The sequence below is a fragment of the Mobula hypostoma genome, chromosome 11 (assembly GCF_963921235.1).
Source record: "Mobula hypostoma chromosome 11, sMobHyp1.1, whole genome shotgun sequence".
NCBI lineage: Eukaryota > Metazoa > Chordata > Chondrichthyes > Myliobatiformes > Myliobatidae > Mobula > Mobula hypostoma.
This window is the reverse complement of record NC_086107.1, coordinates 82,463,570-82,479,159: the sequence shown is the minus strand read 5'-3', so window position 1 is coordinate 82,479,159 and position 15,590 is coordinate 82,463,570. Positions and strand designations below refer to the sequence as shown.

Below are 15,590 nucleotides of genomic sequence, written 5' to 3'. Positions count from 1 at the left end.
TGACCGCTACACACATCCTTCCTATAATATGGTGCCCAAAGCTGAAGTCTAACATGTTTTATAGAGCTGCAACATTAACTTGCGGCTCTTGAACTCCATCCCGTGACCAATGAAGGCCAATACACCTTCTTAGCCACCCTATCAACTTGCGCTGCACCTTTAGGGGATCTATGGACATGGACCACAAGATCCCTCTGTTCCTCCAAATTGTTAAGAATCCTGTCACAACAGCAAGACGTGAGTGACTGTCAAGGAAGGATGAAGCATCGAGACGTATATGGAGGAGGTCAGCAATCATCCTCCACAGAGGCCACGCGTAGGTGGTAGTTGATAGCTTGGTTGGTGGCACTCAGAAAGCTGCAGATCGGTGGCATGGCAGTTGCTGTTCATGGAATGAATGAGTTCAAGCAGCTGCTCTCCTTGACTGATGGGAGGATATTTTTGAAGTTCTAATATTTATGCGATTACTAGTTTATGTTGCTCTCCTTCAGTTTTCTTTCTTGTTGCAGATTGGCGAGTTGGAGTTTCAAGTGGGCGATATGTTTTTTTGCAAGGGAGGTTTAGGGGTTTGATGGTGCTGTATTTCTGCAAAGGAAGGCATTGGGGGTTAGGGGGTTAATGACATTCTAGCTGCTGTTTTCTGGTGTGGGTGATCTGTTTTTTTTTGTGCAGGGGAGGTTGGAGTTTGCAAGCTTTGTGTCTTTTTCCTTTTCATGTGGGGAGGGGGTTGAAGTCTTTCAATGATCCCATGGTTTTCCTGTATTTCATGGCTATCTGGAGAAGACTAATATCAGAGTTGTATTGTACATGCTGTTACGTACCCCGTAACTGGGTTGCCAAACCAGCAGAAATGGATCACTCAGTTGGAGTCTGGAGTACTAGAACTAAGAAAGTTTTATTAAAGAAACAAGCAACACAGTAATCGAAAGGATAATAAATGCAACAATTCAACAATGATAACCACACATGTGCACAGAATTAAGATAACAGCATCAATCAAGCTCTATCGTTGTCTAGGGGTAAATGACCAATTTCAAAATGACTCAAAGTTCAGTTCGCAGTAATCGTTGCCATGGCGATGGACAAGGTGGGGGAAGAGAGACCGAGAGAACAACTCATCATTCAGCACAGCTTCACTCACAGACCAGCGAGATTGCTCACGAGCAACTTTTGGGCGGGTCCTTGGTGATGTCACCTGAGGTCACCGACTGTGACCCCTCCTCCAGATGCGGTCGATCCTCTGCAGTGAACCCGGCACCCAGGCAAGGGCGGACACACACCGGGTTCCCGCTGATCGTACCTTTCCACCCTGTGCGTTGTCCGGTACTTCTCACCACTCGTGAGAGGCGCACCGCTTCCAGGGTCTCGTTACCTCGGGTGGCGTGTGTGTGTGTCTTAGCGAACCTGTCCCCTTTTTATCCCCCTGCTGGGGTATCGCCTGTCCATCACTTCAAACAGTTCAGGGTTCAAAGGGGGGAGCCGCTCCAGACAGCTCTTCCTCCCACATCCCTTCATTACACATCCCCAGACGCTGCTCCATTGTTCCTTATCTCTCCTTCCCCTGAGGGCAGGTGGCAGACCAACTGCTGATGCCACTGATGCTAGCCCAGGCCAGCAAACATCTTAATTTTATGTGTATTCTCGTAACACTTCCCCCCTTTAAGGATTTTTACCGGGAGGTAAAAATTACAAACATGACTACATTATCTGATACATACACAATATACATCTTTAACAGTTATTTAGCTAATACAGAGAATTTGAAGCTGTCAACACCTTGACAGACAGTCATCACATTTTCTGTTCCTTTTACACGTGTTATTAATAATCCCTTAGACCAGGCTCCAACTCAGCAAACTTCATAGTGGCCAAAAACACTGATGAATTGCGACCAATGTAACCTCTCATTTGGTTTTTGTCCCGGACCACAATAACAAGGGTCGTCCCATTCCGACTCAATTTTCTCTCGCAAGGGCTTAGTAGGAGGGGGACGGGTATTGACCGCAGAGTTATTGCAAAACTTCCTGCAGTACCCCACCATCTCCAAAAGCCTTCTGAGGGCCCTCTTGTCTGTCGGGGTTGGGAGGTCAGCGATAGCCTGCACTGTAGCTTGCATCACTGCCAGCTGCCCCTGTGTCACCACAATTCCCAGGTAAGTGACTCTCGTGTGGCCGAATTCATTTTTTTCAAGGTTCACTATCAAACTGGCTTCAGACAGCCGTGTTAAATTGCCAATACACACCTCTGTGTTCATCAGCCCTTTAGTCACTGAATTACTCGAAAAATATGGGTGTTGTTTACTTGGCTGCCCTATTGTAACAGACATAACCCAACGTCCCAGTTCTTTGCATTTCCTCGGGACAATCAAACACATGGGTGCGAGTCGTTTAATTACTCCTTCGGGGATTAAGGGAGAGACCTTATCAGTAGACCTGGCCAAAACAATAGCCTTCTCCCATCTGACCGATCCCATCCTAATCTTTTCAAAATGGTTTTTTCCTCTTATCAAGGGGCCCCTAGCATCATTGATTTCCACGCTAACACCGACTAGGTTTGTTAGCATATCAAAAGCCGGTGACCGTCTCAGTTCGCGTCGGTCATGATCAATAACATTCTTCCCCCTGGGCAGCCGGTAAATCTCTTTCATGATTCCACCAACTGTTTCCTCCAGCACCGCAAAATGTCCACCGGGGGGTACCTCGTGGGCCATGTTAAAAACCTCATCCCCATAACTCTTTTGCACCACCCCCCATTCCTCATCTGCGGGTACTGTACTTGATTTCCCTTTCTTCCTTAGCACTTCCTCCTCCGCACAATAGCTTGTCAAGGCTGTGTCAGAGAGAGCGGTCTCGGCAAAAACCATCAGCCCCTCGTCTCGCTCTTGCGTCTGCACAAATTCTTTCCTGGCTACTGCTACGTCCGTCCCAGCTCCCTCACTACCTCTTATCTCACTACACCCTGTCTCATACAAGGTTGGCAGAAATGTTTCAGCCAAATTCACCATCGCGGGCGGGGCCTCCATGCTGGCAGGCTGACCCGTCAATCTCACGACTGGGAACACGATTCCTCCGGCGATGTCATTACCGAGCAAGACTTCCACGTCTTTCATCGGTAATTCGGACCTCACCCCGATCGTGACTAGTCCAGAGACCAGGTTGCTCTGTAAATGTATCTGGTGCAAAGGGACCGACTCTGTCCCTTCCCCAACACCTTTGACCTCTACCTCCCCAGTCTGGGTCTCTGAGCTAAACTCTAATACACTCTTCAGTATTAGTGACTGACACGCTCCCGTGTCTCTCCAGATCCGCACTGGAACTGGTTTTAACCTCTCCTTCACTGACACCAGTCCGGCCGAGATAAACCTCTCGCGCCCTTCCTGGACTTTTTCAGACCTGTCCTTCCCTAGCGGTTCGCTTAACAGCTCAATACAGCCATTCAAAATTTCCGCTTTTCCTTTCCCCGTCTCCTTCCTTGGGGCAAAGCACCTGGACGCAAAGTGTCCGACTTTCCCACAATTATAACAGACGACCCCAGGAGACTTCCTACCAGACTGCTCCCGGTCTACCTTATCCTTTTCACTAGTCCCCGGCTTACTTTCTGACTTTTCCGGTGGACTCTCCCCGCCGTCCTGACTACCCTTCTGGTAGCCTTTACTCGGGGCAACCTTCATTTTATGCGTCAACGCATACTCATCCGCTAACTTAGCAGTTGCGGCTAACGTGGCTGCCTCTTTCTCATCGAGGTAGGGTCTCATACCCTCAGGGACACAACCTTTAAACTGCTCAATCAGAATCAGTTGCAGCAGTCTGTCATAATCCCCCTCTACCCCTTTCGAGGCGCACCAACGCTCACAATATGTTTGCATCTCACGAGCAAACTCCAAATACGTGCGGTCCCACTGCTTCCTCGCATTCCGGAACCTCTGCCGGTATGCCTCCGGGACCAACTCATAAATCCTGAGGATGGCCTCCTTCACCACCTCATACTTCTGGGCATCTTCCGCGGATAAAGCGGAGTAAGCTTGTTGGGCCTTCCCTTTCAGTACACTCTGAAGTAAGACAACCCACTTATCCCTCGGCCATTCCTGACTTATAGCCACCTTTTCGAAGTGGAGAAAGTACCGATCCACATCGGTATCGTCAAATGGGGGAACCAGCCTTACCTCCTGGGTCGCCCGGAACCCTCCACCTTGGTTCGGCACGAGCCCCTGCTCGGCCCTTATCCTTAACTTTTCCAGCTCAAATTCCCTTTCCCTCTGTTTCTCCTCTCTCTCCAACTGTCTGTCCCTCTCTCTCTCTTCTCTCCAACTCTTTCTCTTTCTCCCGCCTTTCTAACTGTCTCTCTTCGTGTTCTAACTGCCGTACCCGGAACTCGTGCTCGAGTCTCAGTTTTTCAAGCTGTACCTGTACCGCGTCTCCAGCAGGTTTTTCAATAGACACCACCCCCAGCTCACCTTGGGGAAACACACCTTTAGATACATAGTGCTCTACAATAGCTCTGTGTATCTCCTCTCTCCTCATTGTCGACTTCACCTTAGCAAGATTCACCCGTTTGGCCACAGCTATCAATTCCGATTTCCTGGCATCCTCTAATGCCTCCAAGGTCAGCGCCTTTATAAATTCCTCAACCTCCATTTCTGCTGTTTGTCTTTTCTTTCTTTCGGGAATTTTAACCCAATCAATTTACTCCGTCCCAAATTTAGCGTTCAAAATCGCGGACGAGAACCCCACTTATGTTACGTACCCCGTAACTGGGTTGCCAAACCAGCAGAAATGGATCACTCAGTTGGAGTCTGGAGTACTAGAACTAAGAAAGTTTTATTAAAGAAACAAGCAACACAGTAATCGAAAGGATAATAAATGCAACAATTCAACAATGATAACCACACATGTGCACAGAATTAAGATAACAGCATCAATCAAGCTCTGTCGTTGTCTAGGGGTAAATGACCAATTTCAAAATGACTCAAAGTTCAGTTCGCAGTAATCGTTGCCATGGCGATGGACAAGGTGGGGGAAGAGAGACCGAGAGAACAACTCATCATTCAGCACAGCTTCACTCACAGACCAGCGAGATTGCTCACGAGCAACTTTTGGGCGGGTCCTTGGTGATGTCACCTGAGGTCACCGACTGTGACCCCTCCTCCAGATGCGGTCGATCCTCTGCAGTGAACCCGGCACCCAGGCAAGGGCGGACACACACCGGGTTCCCGCTGATCGTACCTTTCCACCCTGTGCGTTGTCCGGTACTTCTCACCACTCGTGAGAGGCGCACCGCTTCCAGGGTCTCGTTACCTCGGGTGGCGTGTGTGTGTGTCTTAGCGAACCTGTCCCCTTTTTATCCCCCTGCTGGGGTATCGCCTGTCCATCACTTCAAACAGTTCAGGGTTCAAAGGGGGGAGCCGCTCCAGACAGCTCTTCCTCCCACATCCCTTCATTACACATCCCCAGACGCTGCTCCATTGTTCCTTATCTCTCCTTCCCCTGAGGGCAGGTGGCAGACCAACTGCTGATGCCACTGATGCTAGCCCAGGCCAGCAAACATCTTAATTTTATGTGTATTCTCGTAACAATGCATACATTGACAATAAAATGAACCTTTGGGTGCCACTAATGCACTTGGGAAATGCTGTGACACAGTAGTCAGCAGTTTTTTTTTATTAAACATAGTTTATCAAACATTTGCCTGGATTTCCAGTGAGTCGAATGATTACAGCACTGAAATGTTTTTAAAATGTTTGCTTGTGATTTCTTTCAGGCATTTTGTGGACCAACATTCCATCTTCTAGAACAACCTAGAGGGTTCCAGAATCATCCTGACACTGTAGATGATCTTTTTCGATTGGCAACAAGGTATTGAAAACTTTCCTTGAAGGGTTATTTGGTCTTTGCCAGTTTTTCACAAGTTGAACATTGTGGTTTGTTTATTTATTGAGATACAGCGTGGAATAGCCTTCAAAACGTGCTGCCCAGCAAATGCCAAATTAACCTGATTGGGACAATTTACAATGAGCAAATAACCTACCAACTGGTGCATCATTGGATTGTGGGAGGAAACCAGAGCACCCAAAGGAAACCCATGCAGTCATGGGGAGAATGTACAAACTCCTGACAGACAGTGGCGGGAGTTGAACCCGCTTTGCTGGTATTGTAAAGCATTGTGCTAACCACTACGCTACAGTGCCATTCTCTCATGAAATGCAAAGGAAACTGTAATGTTGATCAGCAAAGCTTCACGTGTGCTTGAGTATGTTTCAGGACTGGTGGTATGAGGTCCTTGTAATGGCCTTGAATATAATGGCATCTTCAGTTGGAAGTGTTCAGCATAGAATGGCATTGTGAAGCAACTAACAGCTACTACCTCACAGCTCACTGACCAAGGATCAATTCTTTCATACTTTCTGTACAGAATTTACGATACACTTTCTCTCTGTGACAGTGTGGGTTTCGTCCATGTGCTGCAGTTTCCTCCAGAGTCTCGAAGATATGAAAAGTAGTATGTTAGTTGGTCACTGTAAATCTCTACTTGGAGACAAGACATGCTGAAATCTGGAGCAAAAAAATCATAGGAGCTCATCGGGTCAGGCAGGATCTGTGGAAGAAAATAAATAGTGGATATCCACATATTGGTGAGGGATATAATCTAGGGGAGTTATTGAGAATGAGGAGAGAATATATGAGAGAAATTTGATGCTAAGTGATTGCTGTGTGAGCCAAAATGGCAGCCTCTATGTCACAAAGAAATATGGAAGCCAACTTCAGTGCCACCATGGATATGAATATCAACCTGGTCATGAGGACAGGAATCATGCCTCGCTGCTGACTAGATGCCATTGTTTTATAGGTAAATAAATTTGCTGCTGGTTTCTGGGAGGAGAATGGCTGCAAAAATCAGCTTCTGTGTGTCCTCAGTTTTTAATAGTTCTCACAAGTGTGTCATTGCCAGGCTGGCATTTATCACCCAAACTTAACTGCTGCAGTCTTTTACAGTGTAATTAGGAGATTCAGGATTTTGAATTCATGATGTTGAAGTGATGATGTTGGAAAGTGTGTGGTAACCTGTCTCAAAGACAATCATCCAGTAGCACTTGTTCTAAGAGTTTGGTGATGAATCTTATCAATTCCTGCCTGAGAAGCAACTTGGATCCATTCTAATTTGCCTACCACATAGCAGGTCCACAGCTGATGACATTTCATGGGCTCTTCACGCAACCCTGGAACACCTGGACAGCAAAGGTGCATACACCAGGATGTTCTTTATCGACTACAGCTGAACATTTAAAAACTATCATCCTCACAAAACTAATCAATCTTTAAGACTTTGGCCTCAGTACCTCCTTGTGCAACTGGATCCTCAATTTCTTCACTTGCCATACCCTGTCAGTTTGGATTAGTAATAACATTTCCTATACAATTTCCATCAGCACAGGTGCACCACAAGGCTATGTGCTTAGACCACTGCTCTACTCGCTTTACACTTAAGACTGTGGCTAAGCACAGCTCCAATGCCACTTTCAAGCTTGCTGACAATGCCACTGTTGTAGGCCAAGTCAAAGGTGATAACGATTCAGCACATATGAGGGCAACTGAAAATCTGCTCAGTGTCAGCAGGACCAATGAGCTAACTATTGACTTCAGGAGCAGGAAACTGGAGGTCCTTGAGCCGGTCTTCATCGGAGGATCTGAGGTTAAGAGGGTCAACAACTTTAAACTCCTTGGTATTATCATTTAAGAGTTCCTGTCCTGGGCTCAGCACGCAAGTGAAATCACATAGAAAGTATGGCAGCGCCTCTACTTCCTTAGGAATTTGCGAAGATTTGACATGGCATCTAAAACTTAGACTAACTTTCTTTCTTTCTTTTCAAATCTTTTTATTGTGTGTGTGTATATATATATATATATATATATATATATATATATATGAAAAATAACATGAGTACATTGAAGTAACAACACTTACAATGCCTCAAAAAAAACCATCATCTTAAAGATTGAAAACAAAATTTTGTGATAACAAAAAAACCCTACTGAGCAGAAAAGTGAGAAAAAAAAAAGAGAACCCATTAGGTGTACAACCCCGGAGCCATGCATCATACAAAAAGCTTCTAAAAATAAACATCAAACCGCCAGCAAGAAAAGAAAATACACTAAAAGAATTTACAATTAGATCGTGGAAAAATTATATCAATTAACTCAAATTATAATAACGAGCAAATGAGCCCCATCTTTTCTCAAAATCAAATAATGGTTCAAAGGTTTGACTTCTAATTTTCTCCAAACTAAGACATAGCATCACTTGAGAGAACCATTGTGACAAAGTGGGAGCTGATGTATCCTTCCACTTCAACAAAATGGCCCTCCTAGCTATCAATGTAACAAATGCAATAACATGTTGGTCAGACACAGAAATACCATGAATATTTTGAGAACTATTCCAAAAAGCACAGTTAATTTATTAGGTTGTAAATTAATTTTAAGTGCTTTAGAAATTGTTGAGAAAACCGACTTCCAGAACTGTTCCAATATAGAACAAGACCAAAACATATGTGTCAGTGTAGCTATCTCAATGACTATCAACATTAGGAAAGATTTTAGAAAGTCTCTCCTTTGTCAAATGATAACGATGTACAATTTTAAATTGAATCAATGAGTGGTTAGCACAAATTGAAGAAGAGTTAACCAACTTCAATATCTGCATCCAATCCTCCGTCATAAAAGTCAAAGGCAAGGCTGTCCATTAAGTCCTTTGTTGTTTAATTTAATATTAGAACCCCTTGCTATTGCTCTTAGTGAGGCTAAAAATATCCATGGGATATTTGTGAATGAGACCATGCATAAGGTCTCTCTTTACGCTGATGATTTATTGGTTTATATATCTAACCCTGACAAATCCATTCCTACCCTGTTAAAATTATTTAATGAATTCGGAGTTTTTTCAGGATATAAAATTAATTTTAGTAAAAGTGAATTACTTCCTTTAAATGATTCTGTTTCTATATATGATACTCCTTTTAAAGTTTCAGACTCTTTTAGATATTTAGGTATTGTAACTACTAAAAAAAAAATAAGGATCTTTATAAAGCTAATTTTGTTCCCTTAGTAGACTCTACGAAGTATTTATCTAGTAGATGGAGTCCACTTACATTATCACTTGTTGGTCGTATTCATATAGTTAAAATGATGACTCTACCGAAATTTTTATATTTGTTTCAGAATATTCCTGTTTTTTGACTAGGAAGTTTTTTGATCGGATTGATTCGATTATTTTATCTTTTATTTGGAATAATAAAAGACCAAGAATTAGTAAATGTCATTTACAAAAATTGAAAAAGGATGGAGGTCTTGCTTTGCCTAATTTTAGAATGTATTATTGGGCTGTTAATCTGCGATATATGTCTTTTTGGTTATACTGGGTTGATAAGACTGATCGGCCAATTTGGGTAGATCTGGAACTAAAAGTTGTAAAACAGTTTTATTTAACGTCGTTTCTGGGGGCTCCTTTACCTATGCAATTAGGTAAAGTTGTTAATTTAAACTTATATCCTGTGGTTAAGTATTCTTTACAAATTTGGCTCCAGTTCCGCAATTCTTTTAATCTTAAAGAATTTAAACTTTGTAGTTTAATTTACCGAAATTACTTTTTTAAGCCTTCTTTGAGTGATCCAATTTTTCTACTTTGGAAAAATAAAGGTAATAATTCTTTTTTGGATTTATTTAAAGAAGATAGATTGATGTCCTTTGAACGATTAACTGATAAATATTCTCTTTCATATTCACACTTTCTGCAATACCTTCAAGTTAGATATTTTTTACAAAAATATTTAGGTAATTTCCCTTACATATTGGAGGCTGACCCGTTAGATACTATTATGAGTATGAATCCTCTGATTAAGGGTTCTATTGGAGGAATTTATAATTTATTATTACAACGGGATAAGCGTCCTTTATCTAAGATTAAACAGGATTGGGAAAAGGAACTTAACTTAGACTAACTTTTATAGATGCGTAGTGGATAGTATATAGTATAGTATATGGCTGAATCATAGCCTGAATGGCAACACCAATGCCCTTGAATGAAAAATCCTACAGTTGTTCACAGGTAAAGCCCTCCCCACCATTGAGCACATCTGCACGGAGGGTTGTCACAGGAAAGCAGCATCCATCATCAGGGTCCCCCCCACCCAGGTCATGCTTTCTTCTTGCTGCTGCCATCAGGAAGAAGGTACAGGAGCCTATGGATTCTCACCATCAGGTTCAGGAACAGTTATTACCCCTAAACCATCAGGCTCTTGAACCGGGGGATAACTTCACTCAACTTCACTTTCCCCATCAATGGACAGTTCCCACAACCTATGGACTCTCTTTCAAGGACTCTTCATCTCATGTTCTCTATTTATTGCTTATTTATTATCATTATTTTTTTTCTTTTTGTATCTCCAGTTTGTTGTCTTATGCACAGTGGTTGTACGCCCAGTTGGTGCAGTCTTCCATTGATTTCATTGTGATTAGTGGATTTATTGAGAATGCCCGCAAGGAAATGAATCTCAGGATTGTATATGGTAACATAGATGTACTTTGATAATAAATTTACTTTGAGCTTTGTAACTGAGGAACCTTGTCCCTTCTTGAGAACTTTGGCAGCTCTGTGACCCCATCTGTAATCTCTGTTACGGGTGCTTCCTTTGTTTTGGATATGAAAAAAGATCATCAACATGAAATAGAAATCTTTATTTTCGGTCACCAGGTCCTATCTGGCCTGAATATTTCCAGAATTTCCTCTTTTTGTTTCACTTTTTAAGACGTAAAGGCATAGGAGCAGATTTAGGCCATTGGGCCCTGCCATTGCATCATGGCTGATGTATTATAGCTCTCAACCCCATTCTCCAGCCTTCTAATAACCTTAGATGCTCTTAATAATCAAGAACCTATCAACCTCCACTTTAAATATATACAAGGATTTGTGATGGACACAGCTGTCTGTGACTGAATTCCACTAATTCACTGCCCTCTGGCTTAAGAAATTTGTGTTCATCTGTATTCTGAATGGATGACCTATTCTGAGGGTGTGCTCTCTAGTCCTAGGTTCCTCCACGATCAGAAACCTTTTTTCCACATCCACAGTATCTAGGCTTTTAATACTCAATAGGTTTCAACGAGGTCCTCCTCCATTCTTCTAAACTCCTGTGAGTACAGGCCCAAAGCCATCAAAAGCTCCTCATACGTAAACCCATTTGTTCCTGTGATTATTCTTGTGAGTCTCCTCGAGACCCTCTAATGCCAGCACATCCTTTCTTAGGTAAGGGACCCATAACTGATCGCTGTTTTATAAAGCCCCAGTATTATTGTAAACGTAAATTTGCTGGATCAAATAACCACAGCACAAAAAGATCGTTACTTATCTTTTCACCAGTTTATTTCTTAGATCTCAGCCGGCGAGTGATCTTGGTCCCGACGTCAGGAGAGAAGCGTTCTTATCCTGCCGACGGTTCAACAAGTTCACTGCCTGACGTCAGAATTGTTACAAGTTATAAGGCCACCGATACAAAAGAACAATCAGTTCGATAGACATCTCAGCTACTCAAATACAGCAAAAGTTAATAACTTGGGTAAAAGACTCCACTGAAATTTAAATTTTAATTGTTAAAGGAATGTCCTGTCTTAAGCTCCATCAGCAACAGCCTTTTGTCGAAACCAAAAGGTGTGAAAAGTCAGGAGACGTCTTTTGTGGAGAACTTAACAACTTTTCATTCCCTCCTTTTTATCATTTGATGATAAAATTTAAAGTAATCCATCATGTTTACAACAAGCTATAAAAAGGGGACTAACATATCTTATAAGAATTACTATAGTTATAATTAAAACTATTATCATAGCTACATGCAGAAGCATTCCCCAGAAGTCTCCAAATATGTTAAAAGGCCATGGCCAGGTTCCCTTACCATCGGTAAACTCATGCATCTTTTCTCCAATTCCCTTAATTTTCTGGAATTCCTGAGTGATATGCTGAGATAGATCTGTAATATTAGAAGCCTCATCTGGAATATAAGTATAGCATTCCTTTCCTATGACAGCACATGTCCCTCCTTTCTCTGCTAGCAATAAATCCAATGCCATCTTATTCTGTAAAACTACCATCCTCAGAGCTACTATTTCAGTAGTTAAATCCTTAATCTGGGTCTGGACATCAGTTAAAACCTCAGCAGTACTAATCGCCAACTCCTCCAGTGCGGCTGCCAGTTTGATAGTTCTCACGAATTTCAGGCTCTCCTATAGAAAGGAAAAGCTATCATCTAAAATCTCTCGCTTTCTGTAATTCCTCTCCTATTTCGTTCTAGCTGAGTATGATGAGAAGTGTTGGCTAATGACTATATAGAGGGTACTACATAAGCTAAGTGGCAACATCCCATCCAATTTCTCGCTGTGATAGTTCCCTTGTCATTATAAGGCCCTGAGAGCCATGGCTAGGCCCTCATACCACATACCCAATACGTTCCATTAACAGCGTGCAGAGGGAGATCAGTCCCAATTTCTGTACAAGAGCTATTTCCCAAAAACGTTCCCTCTTCCTCCAGTACAGCAATAGCAGGTCCCATTTACCCCTCTCAGGGTATGGGCAAGTCTATAGAAGGTCTCTCAACCACTTCTGTAGGTATACGCAAATGCCATCCCTTAAAACAGAGACACCCACAATTCTGGGTTGATTTACATCCTGATATCCACCATTGTTCCAAAAATGGGTCCGAGGATTTACTCAAAGAATTCATAAATCTCACAGATTACCTTTGAATAGTAGTGAAATGTTCTCTTTCCAAGGGCATTCCTGACTCTGCCTGCTGGGGTAACCTGGCACATACCCAACAAGCTGACTGCCTTATTTGTTCTGCATGTGTGTGGCATAGAGAAAGGAAAATATTCATTTGGAGACTTGGGGTACATAGTATAAAAAGTAACATTAGTACAGTCATCATGATATTATTCCCCCTTCCTTTCTCCTATTTCCTTAACGACGGGTTTAAAGTTGGTTAGGTGAATCACCTTGGTTGCCCTTCCACCTTCACAGCCATGGGTGTGGTCAGCAGCACCTGATAGGGTCCTTTTCACCGAGTGTCCAATTTCTTTCTGTCCCTAGGATTAACAGTGAGATAGTCCCCTTTAGCTTGATCCTCGTCCTCTTGGTGGGCCTGGCGAACCTGCAAATGCAAACTTTGGAAAGTATTGGTTGGCTGACACAAATATTTTCCCATTTCCTCCCCTAGAGTATGCATATCTATTTTATCAGGGAGGGGACAAGTTAACCCCGGTGTCCATGGGGTATGCATAGGCTTTCCATAGATGATTTCTGCTGCGGATAATCCAGTTTTAGTCGAGGGTGTAACTCTCATATGGAACAAAGCCACAGGTAAAACCTTAAGCCAGGTTAGTCCAGTTTCTTGCATAAGTTTAGTTAGCTTATTCTTTAAGATTCCATTTGCTCATTCTACTATACCAGCTGTTCTTGGATGGTGAGCACAGTGAAATTGCTGTTTTATTGCCAGTTCTTTACAGATTTTCTCATTTATCTTAGCAATAAAATGAGGTCCATTGTCTGAACTTATTGATTCAGGTAATCCATAACGGGGAATCACTTCTCTCAATAATATTTTTACAACCGTCATAGCAGTATTATCAGTAGTGGGTATAGCCTCTATCCATCTGCTAAATACATCTACTATTACCAAGCAATATTTATAACAATATACCCTAGGTAGTTCAATAAAATCAAGTTGTAGACAGGAGAAAGGTCCACCTGGCAAGGAGGTGTTCCTGGGGGCACAAGGTACCCCTTCCCAGCATTTGCCTTTTTACATAACAGGCATGCTTTAATTCATTTTTCCGCTGCTGGTTGAAAATCAGGGTGCCACCAGGATTGTAATAATGTGGTTACCATTCCCTCCTTGGCCAGGTGGGTACAATTGTGCACATAATCAAGACAGGTAAAAAGACATTTGGAACGCAAACCTGTCCCGCAGGGGTCAGCCACAATTGGGTGTTTTTTTTATCATAGTGACATCCCATCTGAGACCATAATTGGCGTTCCTCAGCAGGGGCATCCCCCTGAAGTGCGTGAATTTCCCCTATGTCTGGCATACCAGTTTGCTGTGGTGATTGAACTGTGGCCTGTTTGTTCCCCATAGGTATGATAAGTGGCTGGTGGAGAGCTGCTTGTTTTGCTGCCTCGTCCGCCCTGGCGTTTCCCCGTGATACCACATTGGAAGCTCGTGTATAATAGCTGCTTTGGATGGGAGCTGAAGAGCCTGTAATAAGTGACAAACATATAGGGCATTACTAATGGGCTGTCCAGCGGAGGTTAAAAACCCACAATGCTCCCACAGGGCACCATAATTGTGGGCAACACCAAAAGTGTAGCGGGAATCAGTGTAAATATTGGCTGATTTGTCTCTAGCTAAAGTACAGGCACGAGTGAGGGCATAGAGCTCTGCCTTTTGTGCCGATATAGGGGTCTCAGAAGATCCTTGTTCAATAACTGTGGAGTCAGTGGCGATGGCATATCCTGAGCATCGTTAACTGGTAGGGCTGACAAAAGAACTGCCATCGACATAGAGGTGGAGGTTGGCATTAGACAATGGTTGATCAGTCAGATCTTCTCGTGTGGTGGTGAAAACACGATTTCGTAATAGACAATCATGTGCCGGAACGTTCAAGAGTTGTGGTGGGTCATTTAGGAAGGTCATAGGGTTCAGAGTTGTGCAGTGAGGAAAAAGTCGGTAGGGGATTATTCAGGAGAGCCATCTCGTATCGGCCTTACCGAGCTTGTGTTAGACGTTGAGTCTGGCGAGTAGTAAGGAGTTCCACTGTGGAATGTGGTGTGAGCACAACAACTGGTTGGTGTAAGGTAAATATTTGAAGCGACTGACACAAGTGTGTATACAGCTGGGAGAATCTGTGTGCAGGGTGGCAATCCTGCTGCTACGGGATCTAATTTGGTAGAGTAATCGGCTACTGGACGCTGTCGGTCACCATGTTTTTGAGTGAGTACTGCAATAGCACAATCATCTTTAATGGTGACATATAGCTGAAAGGACTACCCAAAGCAGGGGCTCGTAATATCCTGTCCTTTAATTCAGTGACAGCCTCTCTTTGTTCGGCAGTCAGAGTGAAGGTAGGCGGAGTGTTTGGGGATGCCAACGGAGATAGCTGACGGATGTAAGTGGCAATATTCGGTATCCATTGTCTGCAGAAATTCAGGAGTCCGAAAAAGGCCTTCATCTGTTTCGGCGTAGTTGGAATAGGGGCATCTGCAATCAGTCGTATTCGGTCTTCTGTCTGCTTCCATTCGGCTGCTGAGAACAGGATCCCTAGAAACTTCTTTCTGGGAACGCTTTACCTTATGGGGTGGGATCACGTACCCCAACGAGGGGAGAAAGTTCAGTAGTATCGTTGTGTCAGTTACAGAGGCTGAAACGCGAGCGCTGGCGATCAGTAAATCATCTATATACTGTATCAAAGCTGAGCTGTAAGCAACTGCAACTCATGTAATTGGCACTGGAGAGTCTGCGAAAATAGCGTTGGAGAATGAATAAACCCTTGGGG

The 15,590-nt window shown here is 43.3% G+C and overlaps 1 protein-coding gene across 3 annotated transcripts in view; it reads left to right on the top strand.

Moving 5' to 3' along the window:
• The window catches only part of LOC134353877 (transportin-3-like), a 92,055-nt gene that overhangs the window by 52,837 nt on the left and 23,628 nt on the right, over nucleotides 1-15,590 (top strand). For all 3 annotated transcript variants that reach the window (XR_010019694.1, XR_010019695.1, XM_063062377.1), the window contains exon 19: nucleotides 5,758-5,852. Coding sequence is in view for 1 of the 3 variants with exons in the window: in XM_063062377.1 (XP_062918447.1) it covers nucleotides 5,758-5,852 (95 nt within the window). In the remaining 2 variants the exon portion in view is untranslated. The remainder of the gene's footprint in view (nucleotides 1-5,757; nucleotides 5,853-15,590) is intronic.